This window comes from Schistocerca nitens, chromosome 1, assembly GCF_023898315.1.
Source record: "Schistocerca nitens isolate TAMUIC-IGC-003100 chromosome 1, iqSchNite1.1, whole genome shotgun sequence".
Taxonomy (NCBI): domain Eukaryota; kingdom Metazoa; phylum Arthropoda; class Insecta; order Orthoptera; family Acrididae; genus Schistocerca; species Schistocerca nitens.
Window position 1 is genome coordinate 249,402,035 of NC_064614.1, and position 16,671 is coordinate 249,418,705.

Consider the following 16,671-nt stretch of genomic DNA (forward strand, 5'->3'; position numbering starts at 1 on the left):
GACGAGGTGCTTTGTCATTTGCGGTACAATCAATCAGTCAATCACAACTCCGAACTGTTCCTCTGCTACACCCACTTAGCGTTTTCTTAAGTGCAATTAGAGAACCACGCCACAACCACGAAAAACTCACCTATACCGTAACATCACGTTCTCTATTGTTCAGGGATCCGCCAAATCCAAACCTTTCCGCCGGATTGCCACAACCTGTGTCATAAATCATCAGTCCAAATCACTCGTTTCCAGTCATCCACTGGCGTCGCTCTTTACAGAACTTAGTGTTGTTTAGCGTTGACTACAGAAGAGTACAGCTTTCGAGTAGCTGCTCGACCACTGTATGTCGTTACTTTTAACTCGTTAAGCACTGTCGTTGTGCTAGTTGGACTATTGGTAACACTTCAAGAAGTCCACGAGTGATTACTTCCACCGACTTTTTCAAACACTTTCCGCATTGCTCAACGGTCCCTGTCTGTAAGTACACGAAGTCCTCCTGCTCTTGGTTAGTTGTAATTGTTCTTTGCCGTTTACATTTCACAATCACATCACCAACTATCGGTCTCGGAAACTTTAAAAGGGTTGAAATGTCATTCAGGTGGCGTCCAAAGAGTAGTCAACGTCAGGAACTACTTAGCTGTCCTGACCTACCCATTCTGCTGTTATTGATTCTCTGCAACACAATACTCTCTGCTCCCTTTTACACTGGATGGTCCGCCTCTAGTGAAATCTAGTGGCTAGTTCCACATTACATTGGGATGTCCGGATACTTTCGATCAGGTGGTTTAGATGACGAGGATTCCCGTTTCCCTACGCTTTGATTCACTTCATAGCGAGTTGTTACTTAAGAATGGCATATTGGCTCAAATCACGGTCGTAAATAAATGATTTTCATAACAGTCCAGGTAGGAAAATGGTCTAACTTCATGAAAAAGGAGGATTCTGATGCTGTAGCGGCTTTTCGTGTGTTGCGCCGACCGGAAGTTTGCGCCACTGTCCACACTAATCATCCGGCGGCAGGTATAAAACGTCATCCGAAATTGTACTGAATGCTTTCTCAGAAAATTTATTTGAACAATTAGTTCTTGAGCCCACTCCAAGCGTAAATGTTTGCGAAAGCATACTTGACCTTTTAGCAACAAATGATCCTGGACAAATAGTGAGTATAGTGACGAATACAGGGATTAGCGACCACAAGGCAGTTGCTGCTAGGCTGAATACCGTACGCCTACAACCATCAAAAAGAAACGCAAAGTATATCTATTCAAAAAAAGCTGATAAAAATGCTCTTAAAGCCTTTTTAAGAGACAGTCTTCACTCCTTCCGATCTGATCATGTAAGTGTAGAAAAGTTGTGGAACGTTTTCAGACAGATAGTATCGACAGCAATTGAGAGATATGTACCACATAAATTAATAAGTGATGGTACTGATCCCCCATGGTATACAAAACGGATCAGATCGTTGTTGCAGAATCAACGAAAAAAGTATGCCAAATTTAAAAGAACGCAAAATCCTCAATATTGGCAAAGTTTCACAGAAGTTCGAAATATAGCGCGAACTTCAATGCGAGGTGCTTTTAATAATTTCCACAACGAAATTCTGTCTCGAAATCTGGCAGAAAACCCAAAGAGATTCTGGTCATACATAAAGCACACCAGTGGCAAGACGCAGTCAATACCTTCACTGCGCGATAACAACGGTGAAGTAACTGATGACAGTGCTACTAAAGCAGAGTTATTAAACACGCTTTTCCGAAACTCCTTCATCAAAGAAGACGAAGTAAATATTCCTGAATTCCAATCAAGAACCACTGCCAAGATGAGAAACATACAAGTAGATATCCTCGGTGTAACAAAGCAGCTTAAATCACTTAATAAAGTCAAGTCCTCCGGTCCAGATTGTATACCAGTCAGGTTCCTCTCAGAGTATGCTGATAAAATAGCTCCATATTTAGCAATTATATACAACCACTCGCCCACAGAAAGATCCGTACCTAAAGACTGCAAAATTGCTCAAGTCACACCAATACCCAAAAAGGGAAGTAGGAGTAATCCGCTGAATTACAGGCGTATATCACTAACGTCGATTTGCAGTAGAGTTTTGGAACATATACTGTATTCGAACATTATGAAGTACCTCGAAGAAAACGATTTATTGACATATAGTCAGCACGGTTACAGAAAATATCGTTCTTATGAAACACAACTAGCTCTTTATACTCATGAAGTAGTAAGTGCTATGGACAGGGGATGTCAAATCGATTCCATATTTTTAGATTTCCAGAAGGCTTTCGACACCGTTCCTCACAAGCGTCTTCTAACCAAACTGCGTGCTTACCGAGTATCGCCTCAGTTATGCGACTGGATTCGTGATTTCCTGTCAGATAGGTCACAGTTCGTAGTAATAGACGGAAAGTCATCGAGTAGAACAGAAGTAGTATCCGGCGTCCCACAAGGAAATGTTATGGGCCCTCTATTGTTCCTTATCTATATTAACGACATAGGAGACAATCTGAGTTGCCGTCTTAGATTGTTTGCTGATGATGCTGTCATTTACCGTCCTGTAAAGTCATCAGATGATCAAAACGAATTGCAAAATGATTTAGATAAGATATCTGTATGGTGCGAAAAGTGGTAATTGACCCTGAATAAAGAAAAGTGCGAAGTTATTCACATGAGTACTAAAAGAAATCTGCTAAATTTCGATTACGCGATAAGTCACACACATCTGAGGGCTGTAAATTCAACTAAATACTTAGGGATGACAATTACAAATAACCTAAATTGGAACGATCACCTAGATAATACTATGGGTAGAGTAAACCAAAGACTGCGATTCATTGGCAGAACACTTAGAGGGTGCAACAGGTCTACTAAAGAGACTGCTTACACCGCGCTTGTCCGCACCTAGTCTGGAGTATTGGTGTGCGGTGTGGGATCCGCATCAGATGAGACTGACGGATGACATCGAAAAAGTACAAAGAAGGGCCGCTCGTTTTGTATTATCGTGAAATAGGGGATATAGTGTCACAGACATGATACGTGAATTGGAGTGGCAATCATTAAAAACAAGGCGTTTTCCGTTGCGACGGGATCTTCTCATGAAATTTCAATCACCGGTTTTCTCCTCCGATTGCGAAAACATTCTATTGGCACCCACCTACTTAGGGAGAAATGATCATCATGATAAAATAAGAGAAATCAGGACTCACACCGAAATATATATGTGCTCGTTTTTCCCGCGTGCCGTTCGAGAGTGGAACGGTAGAGAGACAACTTGAAGGTGGTTCATTGAACCCTCTGCCAGGCACTTTATTGTGAATGGCAAAGTAATCACGTAGATTTAGAGGTAGATGTAGATCGCTGCCGAAGCAAGCGTATGATTGACGTTCACCCTGTTCGCAATGTAGAGTGCAGTGAGCACCGAGAGCAGCGCACCATTCAAACAGCCTCAAGAACAGTATAAGAATACCCATACTCCACGTATATTTACTAAGTAATTTCCTGTTAGTACTACAACATGTCGTAGCAGCATTTTCAAATATCCTAGCAACCGTTGTATTCTTTAGAATGTCATTCAACTGATTTTGGCAGATTAAGCACTTCAGAGTTTCCCAATCAAACTGCCTCATCTGAATAAGTTTCTTGTCCCACAAGAATTACGTTATACATTGATGTTTCAAAACATTATGATCACTTGCTTAATAGCTTATTTGTCCGTCTTTGGAACGAAATACATCGCTGATTCTGTTTATCAGGGATCCGACAGTTTGTAGTTAGGTTAGTGGAGGTATGTGGCGTTATATATCTACGCACAGGTCGTGTAATCCGCGCAAATAACGGGCCGCTGATTTTCATACGTGGTGATGGCGCCCGATAGCAACTCAAATGGGCTCCGCAGAGGTTACATCAAGCTTATTTGGTCGCCGAAGCATTTAAGTCAGTTCACTATAATGCTCCTCAAACGACTGCAGCATGCTGCGAGACACGGACAATCATACTGCTGAAAGATGACATCAAGCATGAAGGGATGCAGGTGGTTCGCAGCCGTTTGTGTGTCTTCGATTATTGTCGTAGGTCCCGTGCAAGCGCAGGGGAATGTCTCCCATAGCGTAGTATTGCTCCCACCAGCCTGCGTCCGTGGCGCTGCACGTTTAGAGTTGCCGTTCATCTCGATGACGGCGTCTGTGGAGACGGCCACCGACGTAGTGTAGCATATGTGTGATTCACCCGAAGAGCCGACACGTTTCCATTGCTAACATGTGAACAAATGGGGATGGTCTGCCGCGGAGCTCCATGATCAACAATGTACTATGAACTGTGTGCCCCGAAACGATCTTAAAATTCTTGGCTGACCACATTTCCGTACCTAAACTCTAAACATAGTAAAAGTCAATTCACAATTGAGCGGAGAGGCTGTTCTATAAATCTGTTGGAGGTTCGTAGCACTATGAAAACCTCGTTTAGCATTTATAGAAAAATAAAGGTACGTATAGTCCAAGCTCCCAGCACCCACAAATTCTCCGATAGTCACCTTTCCATTCCACAGTTCATCGTCATCTGAAGCCTTCTGTCAAAAACTATTACAGACTGTGCAACTCGTAGTTTTCAATATTGACTATAGCCCATATCTGATAACATTCTTCGAAAAAAGAAAATACATAAAATTTACCGCATGACGGTATGGTGACAAACAAAAAAGTCAGTAGTAATAAAGACTTGTGTACTATCCCATGTGTTGCCGGTTTTCAAATAACCTTGAAAAAATAAGAAGTAGATGTCCCGCATATGTTTAACAATAACTACTACACTGAAAACAATAATACGAGATGCGAATACAGGACTGGAATCTAAACACCGCCCACAGTTCATACGTCACCTGCAACTGGCTTTTTTCAACATCCGCCGTGTCTCAAGCAACAACAAATTAGTAATATACTTCAGAGTCACTAGGAAAAGTCCCACAAATACCACACTAAAGTTTCAAAGGAAACGAAAACAGTTTATTGTTTCAATGAAGCCCATGCGATGTCCGCCTCGTTCATTAAGCACCGTCGTCCACTTACCTATTCGGTTCCACAACCTAATTCGAGGTCTTTCGTGGTCTCCTGAATGCTCGCTAAACGGGAACACTCGTCTAGGAAGACTAAATGCTTCAACCCAAAATCCATGTCCGCGCAGGAGAACGCATAGAACGCATAGAACCGATAGGAAGAAGATGCTGTGATTTGCAAATGATTAGCTTTTCAGAGCATTCACACAAGGTTGGAGCCGGTGGTGACATCTACAACGTGCTGACATGAGGAAAGTTTCCAACCGATTTCTCATACACAAACAGCAGTTGACCGGCGTTGCCTGGTGAAACGTTCTTGTGATGCCTCGTGTAAGGAGAAAAAATGCGTACTATCACGTTTCCGACTTTGATAAAGGTCGGATTGTAGCCTATCGCGATTGCGGTTTATCGTATCGCGACATTGCTGCTCGCGTTGGTCGAGATCCAATGACTGTTAGCAGAATATGGAATCGGTGGGTTCAGGAGCGTAATACGGAGCGCAGTGCTGGATCCCAATGGCCTCGTATCACTAGCAGTCGAGACGACAGGCATCTTATACGCATGGCTGTAAAGGCTCGTGCAGCCATGTCTCGATGCCTGAGTCAACAGATGGGGACGTTTGCAAGAAAACAACCATCTGCACGAACAGTTCGACGACGTTTGCAGCAGCATGGAGTATCAGCTCGGAGACCGTGGGTGCGGTTACCCTTGACGCAGCATCACAGACAGGAGCGCCTGTGATGGTGTACTCACCGACGCACCTGGGTGCACGAATGGCAAAACGTCATTTTTTCGGACGAATCCAGGTTCTGTTTACAGCATCATGATGGTCGCATCTGTGTTTCGCGAAATCGCGTCGAACGCACATTGGAAGCGTGTATTCCTCATCGCCATACTGGCGTGTCACCCGGCGTGATGGTATGGGGTGCCATTGGTTACACGTCTCGGTCACCTCTTGTTGGCATTGACGGAACTTTTAACAGTGGACGTTACATTTCAGATGTGTTACGACCCCTTCATTCGATCCCTGCGAAACCCTACATTTCAGCAGGATAATGCACGACTGCATGTTGCAGGTCCTGTACGGTCCTTTCTGGATACAGAAAATGTTCGACTGCTACCCTGGTCAGCACATTCTCCAGATCTCTCACCAATTGGAAACGTCTGGTCAATGGTGGCCGAGCAACTGGCTCGTCACAATACGCCAGTCACTTCTCTTGATGAACTGTGGTATCGTGTTGAAGCTGCATGGGCAGCTGTACGTGTACACGCCATCGAAGCTCTGTTTGACTCAATGCCCAGGCGTATCTACGCCGTTATTACGGCCAAAAGTGGTTGTTCTGGGTACTGATTTCTGAGGATCTATGCACCCAAATTGCTTGAAAATGTAATCACATATCAGTTCTAGTATAATATATTTGTTCAATGAATACGGGTTCGATTCCCGGCGGGGTCGGGGATTTTCTCTGCCTCGTGATGACTGGGTGTTGTGTGATGTCCTTAGGTTAGTTAGGTTTAAGTAGTTCTAAGTTCTAGGGGACTGATGACCATAGATGTTAAGTCCCATAGTGCTCAGAGACATTTGAACCATTTGTCCAATGAATACCCGTTATCATCTGCATTTCTTCTTGGTGTAGCAATTTTAATGGCCAGTAGTGTATTGTGTTTAAATTTGACGTCATTCTGAGCTGTGGTCCTTTCTTTACAATAGTTTTGGAACTAACTTATATTATAATCGTCCTATACAATGCTATCTAAACAACTTTGCTGTCTCCTGGGGGCCTATATGTTGTCATTCTGATTGTGATTGAGCAGGCACTTGACAGTCCAATTACTCGGTAAATAGCAAATGCTAGGTAGGAAGGTAGTCTTCAGAGCACTATAGTGAGCTAATAGAAGGCACTGAAATGCACCGTCTAACTGCCAGTTTGTAAGTATTGGCTCTGAGTACTATGGGACTTAACATCTGAGGTCATAATTCCCCTAGAACTTAGAACTACTTAAACCTAACTAACCTAAGGACATCACACACATCCATGCCCGAGGCAGGATTCGAACCTGTGACCGTAGCGGTTGCGGTTTGTAAGTGTTGGAGTGTCTGGAGCGCATCAGGTTTTGGTGCCAGTCAGCAGGAGGATTTTCGTGTCTGCCACTAGGAGGTGGAAGCGAAGTAGTCCATGGTTGACAGCGTTCCCTACTGCCTGCTATCCACTCTGTCAGCAGACGTATCGACGCGCCGGAGAAAGTGGCATGGAAGCAGGGAGAGGTCCACGTTTGTAAGCGCCGGGCGGAGGTGCTGCACGGAACTGAGAGATGCCAGGCGAGTGGCTGTGCTTGTGTGGTGGTGGCCTCTCGCGCTATTTATTGTGTACTTCTTGCTTGTTACACAACACTTTCAAAAACTTACGACGGAAATCATTCGAATAATGACGTTTATTTTACTGTAAGAAATGCATAATTGAAATCTACGAGGGTCGTTCAATAAGTAATGTCCCATTTTTTTTAAATACAGGGTGTCCGAAAAGTCTTTCCCTGATTACATAAATTGATAACTCAGGCTACAAGTAAGATACAAATATGAAACTGGTGTCTAATTGTTTACAAACTATCAAAGTTTTTTTCACACATCAGTAAACTTCCACATGAGCACCCTTGGTAGCACGTAGCACATCTAGGCGATATTCAATCTCCGTCCACACATTAGCCAACATCACTGGAGGGATCGATTCAACGACTTTGGTTATCCATTGCCGCAGGGTTTCAAGATATGGTACACGTGTTCGGTAGACCTCGTCCTTGACATAACTCCATAAAAAGAATTCTAATGGGGTTATGTGAGGAGAGCGTGGAGGCCAAACCGTTGGCCCATCACGACCAATCCATCGCCCAAGAAAGGTCATATCGAGATAGGCTCGGACGTCCAAACCCCAATGAGGCGGTGCACCATCTTGCTGAAACAAGACATCGGGGTGATACTGAAGCAGCTGGGGAACAGCATACAGTTGCAACATGTCCAAATACACTGCAGATGTGATGGTAGCCTCAGTGAAGAAGAATGGCCCGATAATTCGATCGTGCAATAGCGCGCACCAAACATTCACCTTTGGACTGCCTCTGGTGCACTCCATGAACTCGCCAGGGCGTTGTGAACCCCAAATACGCACATTATGGCGATTCACTACTCTACTGACAAAAAAAGGTTGCTTCGTCGAAAAAGGCAATTCGTTTGAGATAACCATCATCGTCCTCAATACGTGATAGCATTTCGACCGCAAAGTTATATCGACGTGTACTGTCATTGGGCAACAAGGCCTGAACGATTTGCACTTTGTATGCACGAAACTATAAACGTTTGTGTAAAATGTCATGGAGGCCCTGCGCACCGATTTCTTCGGACTTCGCAGAAAAGACTGCCTTACAGCTACCACCCTGTCTGCTGAGATTCTTGGTCGACCAGACCTCGGAAGGTCAGCAACCGATCCTGTGTTCTTGAACTTCTCATACCAGGCTTTAATGCTCTTGACATCAGGTGGATTCCTTCCAAATGTTGTCTGGAAGTGTCTCTGCACTGTGGTTGGTGATCGTGTCTCATGGTACCACAGGACACACTGTGCCTTCTCCTGATTGGTTAACAAGGCTTCTTGGGCACTGCACCTCATCCACTACTTACGTACTGCGAATCTAAAACAGAAAAAAAACTTTGATAGTTGTAAACGATTCGACACAAGTTTCATATTTGTAACTTACTTCTAGCCTGAGTTATCAATTTATGTAATCAGGGAAAGACTTTTCGGACACCCTGTACTTACGCAAACGTCCTTGCTGGTGCTTCACATTTGATGTTTGTTCTGTGCACCGGTGAAGTTTCGAAACGTTGTGGCAGATGGCAGAGCCGTAGTACAGCGTTACAATGGCGTCTACATACACTGTGTGATCAAAAGTATCCGGACACAGAAAATGATTTACAAGTTCGTGGCACCCTCCGTCGGTAATGCTGGAATTCAATGCTGTTTTGGCCCACCCTTAGCCTTGATGACAGCTTCCACTCTCTAGGCATACGTTCAGCCAGGTGCTGGAAGGTTCCTTGGGGAATGGCAGTCCATTCTTCACGGAGTGCTGCACAGAGTAGAAGTATCGATGTCGGTCAGTTAGGCCTGGCACGAAGTCGGCGTTCCAAAACATCCCAAAGGTGTTCTATAGAATTCAGGTCAGGACACTGTGCAGCCCCGTCCATTACAGGGATGATATTGTCATGTAACCACTCCGCCACAGGCCGTGCATTATCAACAGCTGCTCGAGCGTGTTGAAAGATGCAATCGCCATCCCCGAACTGCTCTTCAGCAGTGGGAAGCAAGAAGGTGCTTAAAACATCAATGTAGGTCTGTGGAGTGATAGTGCCACGCAAAACAGCAAGGGATGCAAGCCCCCTTCATGAAAAACACGACCACATCATAACACCACCGCCTCCGAATTTTACTGTTGGCACTTCACACGCTGGCAGATAATGTTCGCCGGGCATTCGCCATACCCACACCCTGCTATCGCATCGCCACATTGTGTACCGTGATTCGCCACTCCACACAGCCTTGTTCCACTGCTCAATCGTCCAATATTTATGCTCCTTACACCAATCGAGGCGTCGCTTGGCATTTAATGGCGTGATGTGTGGCTTATGAGCAGCCGCTCGACCATGATATCCCAGTTTGCTCACCTCACGCCTAACTGCCATGGTACTTGCAGTGGATCCTGATGCAGCTTGGAATTCCTGTGTGGTGGGCTGGATAGACGTCTGCCTATTACACATTACGACGCTCTTCAACTGTCGGCGGTCTCTCTCAGTCAACAGACGAGGTCGGCCTGTACGCTCTTGTACTTTACGTGTCCCTTCACATGTCCACTTCACTATCACATCAGAAACAGTGGACCTAGGAATGTTTAGGAGTGTGGAAATCTCGCGTACAGACGTGTGACACAAGTGACACCCAATCACTTGACCACTTTCAAAGCCCGTGAGTTCTGCGGAGCGCCCCATTCTGCTCTCTCACGATGTCTAATGACTACTGAGGTCGCTGATATGGAGTACCTGGCAATAGGTGACGTCACAAAGCACCTGATATGGAAAACGTATATCTTGGGGGTGTCCGGATACTTTTGATCACATAGTGTACGACTCACGTTACTAGCTGTGTGCTATTATTGAATTCTTGGGTGCAGAAAAAGAAACCGTGGTGAACACCATAAACGTTTGTGTGCAGTGTATGGCGATGCTGCATTTGATAGGAGTGCAGTTGGGCGATGATTAAAGAAAGTTACAGCCTCAGGAATACAGAAACAGAGCTCCATGGTCAGCCACGCTCGGGATGTCCTGTCACAGCCACTGCTCTAGACATGCTGAATCGTGTGGATGCCATTATCCCTTTGGGCCGCTTAAAGATTATCTACGAGGAACACACTTTGAAGATGACGAGAGTGTCAGCAATGCAATGACAACATGGCTACGCCTACAGGACAAGATCTTTACCAGCAGGGAATACATGCTCTTCCACAACGTGGGAAATATGTCACCAAATTCTGACTCTTAAGAATAAATATGTTCTCAGCAAAAAATGTGGGCATTACTTTTTGAACGACACTCGTAATTTAACAGGGGGGGGGGGGGGGACAAAAAGGACATTGTCTATTAATTTAAAACTGTTACTAAAATAATAAAAGCACGAGATAGAGGATGGATATACTATTTTTACGGAATTGTAGTGTACTTGAGACGTCGGGACTGGCTGATCAGTGTGTACGTTTGCCCGCAGCTCCGAGGCGCTGGACTCCGAGCGCGGGATGCTGCTGAAGGTGTACTCGGGGCTGGTGCTGGCGGCTGATGCTGTGCTCGTGCTGCTGCGCGTGCTGCTCGCCATCCTAGAGGCGCTCGTCTCCAAGTTCCTGCCCGCCAAGGAGAAGTCCGTCGCCGGCGAGATAGCGCTCGTGAGTACCCAACGACCTTTCGCTCTCTCCATGTCGGCGATAAACACTCTCTCATCAAAAGGATCACGAAACTCCTATTGAAAGTTCTCTTTAAATAAATAAAAAAATGTAAGAGTGAAAGTTCTGTTTGAAATAATAAAAAATATGACTGAAATACTGTTTCCGATTGTAAGCTCTGAGCTGAAATAATAAATGAACTTATAATGAAATGAACACCCTTAGCTGCTTACAGGCGTTGACATAAGTCAACGGGGACAGATGAAAATGTGTGCCCCGACCGGGACTCGAACCCGGGATCTCCTGCTTACATGGTAGACGCTCTATCCGTCTGAGAGAATGTGAGAATGTGGGTTTCGCGGGAGGCGTGCTAGAGACAAATACCTGCAGTCGCGCTATCCTCTGTGTCCTCGGTGGCTCAGATGGATAGAGCGTCTGCCATAAAAGCAGGAGATCGCGGGTTCGAGTCCCGGTCGGGGCACACATTTTCATCTGTCCCCGTTGACGTATTTCAACGCCTGTAAGCAGCTAAGGGTCTTCATTACACTGTAATTTCATTCTAACGAGCTACATGGTCACCGATGGTATCTGTTCTTTCGGACATCCGCGTATCTCCGAAAGAACAGATACCATCTTAGTATATAAATAAATGAACTGTCGTAACGAAACTTGTACTGTCGTAATGTGAAAGCTAAGCTACACTTTAATAGTAATTAAACAACGGAAAATCCAGGATGGAATGTAACAATATTATGATAAGGAAAGATGCTGAGTCGCAGATAAGCACAACAAAAAGACTCTCACAATTATAGCTGTTGCTTGCAGTGTGGTTTCAGCTGCCTGGGACTGCAGTCGTGTGTGTGAGTTGCGTTTTATTGTTGACAAAGGCCTTAACGGCCGAAAGCTATAACTGTGAGAGTCTTTTTTTCTTGTATCTATCTGCGAATCAGCATCTCCGCTCTATAATAGAAATTAATTGTCGCAATGAAAAGGGAAGTTTTTCATACTGTAAAAGTTAGCAGTCTGACTGCAAGAATTTTGAACAGTATAAACCGCCTCAATAATGAGCTTTGACATGAAACGTACAGTAATTGGTTTTGCAAAACTGGTCACGAAAACTTTCACTGAATCACATAAATTGGCCCTGATTGAATAAATAAAAAAAGCATCAAAACATTTAGTCCTTACCTTGTTCTGTGCAAATCTGGATAACACGTTGCAGTACTGCTCCGTCTTGCGCGCCGCTATCCTAAAGCTGCAAAATTCCTGTATCTACACAGAGGCACTCGAGAGGTGCAATGAGTTCTCTGTTAGTTGCAAATCGAACTAATTTTTCGAACACACTTGGTTCCGCAATCCATTAAAAATTGTACGAGAAAGGCTGGCAAAAAAAAAAAAGAATTATGCACATAAATGACAACACTATGTTTCTTGTATACGGTACTGTGCAAAAGTGTTCATGGCTGATTTTAAATTTAATGAACTTCTTAACATCCAAACAATACACTTTCCTATCTCTCAAATGTAGCAACTCTCAGTACAATAACTAAATCAGTCCAATGGCGCAGCAATAGTGAAAAAGCAACGTCATTATAATATTTACCTTTGACATTCCTTTAGACTTCCTCCTTCACAAATCAGTTTCCGTTGCAATCTTGATATAATCATGTTGACTGAACATATTGATAAACTGAGACGTTACATTTGAAACATAACATTGTCACAGCTTCCTCACTCTAACACAGCTTAACATTATCTGCTCCACTGTGCCCTCACGCACATCAGAGATAGTAACCTAACTTCTGCGATACAGCTTTACAATATCGCTGCTCGCTCACAATCGATTCAGATTCCAAAATTATACATGACAGCTATCATTACCCCGCGGTCCGGCGGACCAAAATTTCACAGGCGAGGTGATGCCAGTGACATTGCTTAGACTGGGAAATTTTACTATACTAAAACAATATTCTGATAAAAAGATGCAGAGAGGTCAGTACACAAGTTTAAAGATATAATACGGGTACACAGGTAATAATAAAACTATACAAGGCAGAAAATACGAGGGCTGTTCGGAAAGTAGGGAACGTTACCGTCTGACGCCACTAGGCGCGCGCCGATCGCGTATATTTTGGTATGTGCGTGCTCGGCAGCTCAGTCGGCATCCATCCGTGACAGCGGGAACGCCCCTGCGCGTCTGGTTTTTTCGATATTCGAATTTGAAATGTGCGCTGCAATCGAATAACCCGCCACTTGTCAGGTGCGGTCTGTGATACGGTTTTTGTTCGCAAAAACCTAAAATTTATTGAAATTTATCGTGAACTGTGCGAAGTGTACAGAAACAATGTAATGAGTGAATGTACCGTCCGGAAATGGTGCATTCAGTTTAAAAATGGCAGAACCAACGTTCATGATGAAGAGAGGAGTGGACTCCCCAGCATTGTGACTGACGATCTTGTCACTAAAGCTGATGAAACGATTCGTGAAAACCGTCGCTTCACAATAACGGAGCTTTCGCTTTCTTTTCCACAAGTTTCACGGACTTTGTTGTTCGAAATTGTCACTCAAAAGCTAGGCAACTACAAATTTTGTGCACGATGGGTGTCGAAAATGCTTACAGAGCACCATAAAGAGCAGCGAATGGGGCAACGTTGACATTTCTGGAGGCCTTCCACAAACATGACGATTCATTACTTAATCGAATCGTAATCTGTGATTGCGATACAAAATTACAGTCCATGGATGGGGTCACACAAGGTCCCCCCGAAAACCAAGAAAATGGTTGCAAACCTTGTCAGCAAGAAAGTTGATGGTGACAGTGTTTTGGGATAGGCAAGGTGTGCTTCTTGTTGATTTTCTCGAACGTGGAGCAACCATAAATTCTGCCTGGTACTGTAAAACTTTGTACAGCCTTAGAAGAGCAGTTGAAAACGAACACCGAGGAAAGCTGACGTCCAAAATTTTGTTTTTGCATGACAATGCCCGACCTCACACGGCAAACCGCACTAAAGAACTCCTTACTTCATTCAAATGGGAAATTTTTCCTCATCCGCCCTACAGCCCCGATCTTGCACCAAGCGACTTCCACTTGCTTTGATGACGACGCGGAACTCCGGGCGGGCGTGACTCACTGGCTGAAGTCTCAGGCGGCAGAACTTTACGGCGAAGGTCTTTCAAAGCTTGTCCACAGCAGTGATAAGTGCCTCAGAGTGTTTGGTGACTATGTGGAAAAGTAGTATGTCAGTCGCTCTTTCAGATGTGTATAATAAAATGTATTTCTTATTCTTAGTTTTTTTTAATGCCAAAACATTCTCTACTTTCTAAATAGCCCTCGTAAGTACAAATTACTGCTGGATATAAACAGTTGCATAACTGAAAACAGGTACAAACCATTGCTGGACATAAACATATTGTTACAAGTATAGTATTTGCTAAATATTAGGTACACTCACAGTACTGCAAAGTGCATTACATGAGTAGACTGTTGGTACAGAGGGTCGATAGAATACATATATGCACTGCACATAGTAGTGTCCTAAGTACAAAGAAGGTAGGAGACAAAGTACTGGCTGAATTAAAGTTGTGGGGACGAGTCGTGAGTCGTGCTTGGGTAGCTCAGTTGGTAGAGTTGCCCGCGAAAGGCAAAGGTCCCGAGTTCGAGTCTTGGTCCGGCACACAGTTTTAATCTTCCAGGAAGTTTTACAAAGAAAATGTTTATCACCACCCTAGGTTGCGGCACAGTGTTCTCAGAGCAGTAAAACTTGTAAATAACTGCCAACCGTAAGTACACGGGCAAACTATGTGACACATTGAGGGAAAAATCTTGCAGCCACACAGACAATGACAGTATAAATACTATTTCAAAAGCACAGTGAGGGTGTCACCAGAGGCGGACGGATCAGTATAAACTAAAGTGAGGAGTATTGTGTTGTCAGTAGAGAAGCAGTAACACACAAGATGGTGACTTCGAACGTGCACTAGTCATTGGATATCACTTCAATAACAAATCCGTCACGGACATTTCAACCCCTCTAAAGCTGCTCAAGTAGACTGTTGGTGATGTGACTGTGAAGTGGAAACGTTAGGAAACAACCGCAGGTAAATAAATACCAGGCAGACCTCACGTACTGACAGACAGGTAGCAACGAACATTGCGAGTGTGGGTGGAAAGAATCACTCGTGTGTTTCAAAGTTCTGCCTGCAGCCCAGCTAACACAATGACTGCATAAGGAGTTACATAGAATGGGGCAAAACGGTTCGAGCAGCTTCTCAAAACCACACATTTCCGTATTTAGTGATAAGCGACGCTCGACGTTGTGTGTTATGACATTACCACCCGTAATTATGGGAAATCTGCTTTATATTCTGAATATGATAATCAAGAAAGTTTTCGAGAAATTATTTATCGGAACTCTTTCTTTGGCGGTGACATTACAAGAGAACTGGGGCCTCACAATCTTTGGTTAAATCTTTTTGGGAAAATCGAGGATAATGATAATAATTGATTTGACTTTCATGGTTTCAGTGGTTCATGGTGTGGGTTCCTGTAGTCATGTCCTAGTTCATGAACCACGGGCAACGTATGAGTGACCAAGCAAGTGGTCCCGACAGTCGGGATACCAGTTACTTTGGAATAAGGCTGGGCATCTCGGACATTTTCTGAGTCGTGGTCACCTTTGTGCTCATACGGCAAAGACTACCAAATCCACCGGTTAGTCCCTCAGCCGTTAGGGGTAAAACCCAATGGGACTCGGGGCAAGTAAGGCTAGCAACCTGCTTCCCTGGTACTTTAAATATGATGCTGGCAACAATCAGAGCAAAATGCCTCGGACCTTTGGAGGTGACGGAGTCCCACCTCTAACTGACAAACCAGGGACTCCTAAGATACGACTTGGCAAACAAATGGTAATGAGATGGGGAGCTATTAATATCAATGGGGGCTACTCTGGGAAGAAGGTAGAGCTGGCAGAGGCTGCAAGTAAGATGGGGCTGGACGTTTTAGCTGTTAGTGACATTCGGATAAGGGGTGAGAAAGGAGAGGAAGTGGGAGAATACAAGGTCTACCTGTCAGGAGTCACAGCAGGAATAGCACAATGGGGTGTAGGGCTTTACATCAGGAAAGAAATGGAACCCAGCGTAGTTGCAATAAGGTATGTAAACGAACGACTGATGTGGATAGATTTGACAGTGTCTAGCAAGAAAATTAGGATTGTGTCAGTATATTCGCATTGTGAAGGGACTGATCAAGATAAGATGGATAGTTTTTATGAGGCACTCAGTGATGTAGTTGTTAGAGTAAAGGACAAGGACAGTGTTCTGCTCATGGGTGATTTTAACGCCAGGATTGGAAATCGAACCGAAGGGTATGAAAAGGTTATGGGTAAATTTGGAGAGGATATGGAGGCCAACAGGAACGGGAAGCAACTCTTGGACTTCTGTGCCAGTATGGGCTTAGTAATCACAAACTCCTTTTTTAAACATAAGAACATTCATCGGTATACTTGGGAAAGCAGGGGAACCAGATCTGTCATTGACTATATAATAACAGATCAGGAATTCAGGAAGGCTGTGAGGGACACACGTGTATTCAGGGGATTCTTTGATGACACTGATCATTATTTAATCTGTAGTGAAATTGGGATTGTGAGGCCGAA

General features: G+C 44.2%; 1 protein-coding gene across 3 annotated transcripts in view; it reads left to right on the top strand.

Moving 5' to 3' along the window:
- The window catches only part of LOC126247077 (epidermal retinol dehydrogenase 2-like), a 380,879-nt gene that overhangs the window by 317,386 nt on the left and 46,822 nt on the right, over positions 1-16,671 (top strand). For all 3 annotated transcript variants that reach the window (XM_049948448.1, XM_049948446.1, XM_049948447.1), the window contains one exon: positions 10,849-11,020. In XM_049948448.1, coding sequence (XP_049804405.1) covers positions 10,877-11,020 — 144 coding nt within the window. In that variant the 5' untranslated portion in view covers positions 10,849-10,876. The remainder of the gene's footprint in view (positions 1-10,848; positions 11,021-16,671) is intronic.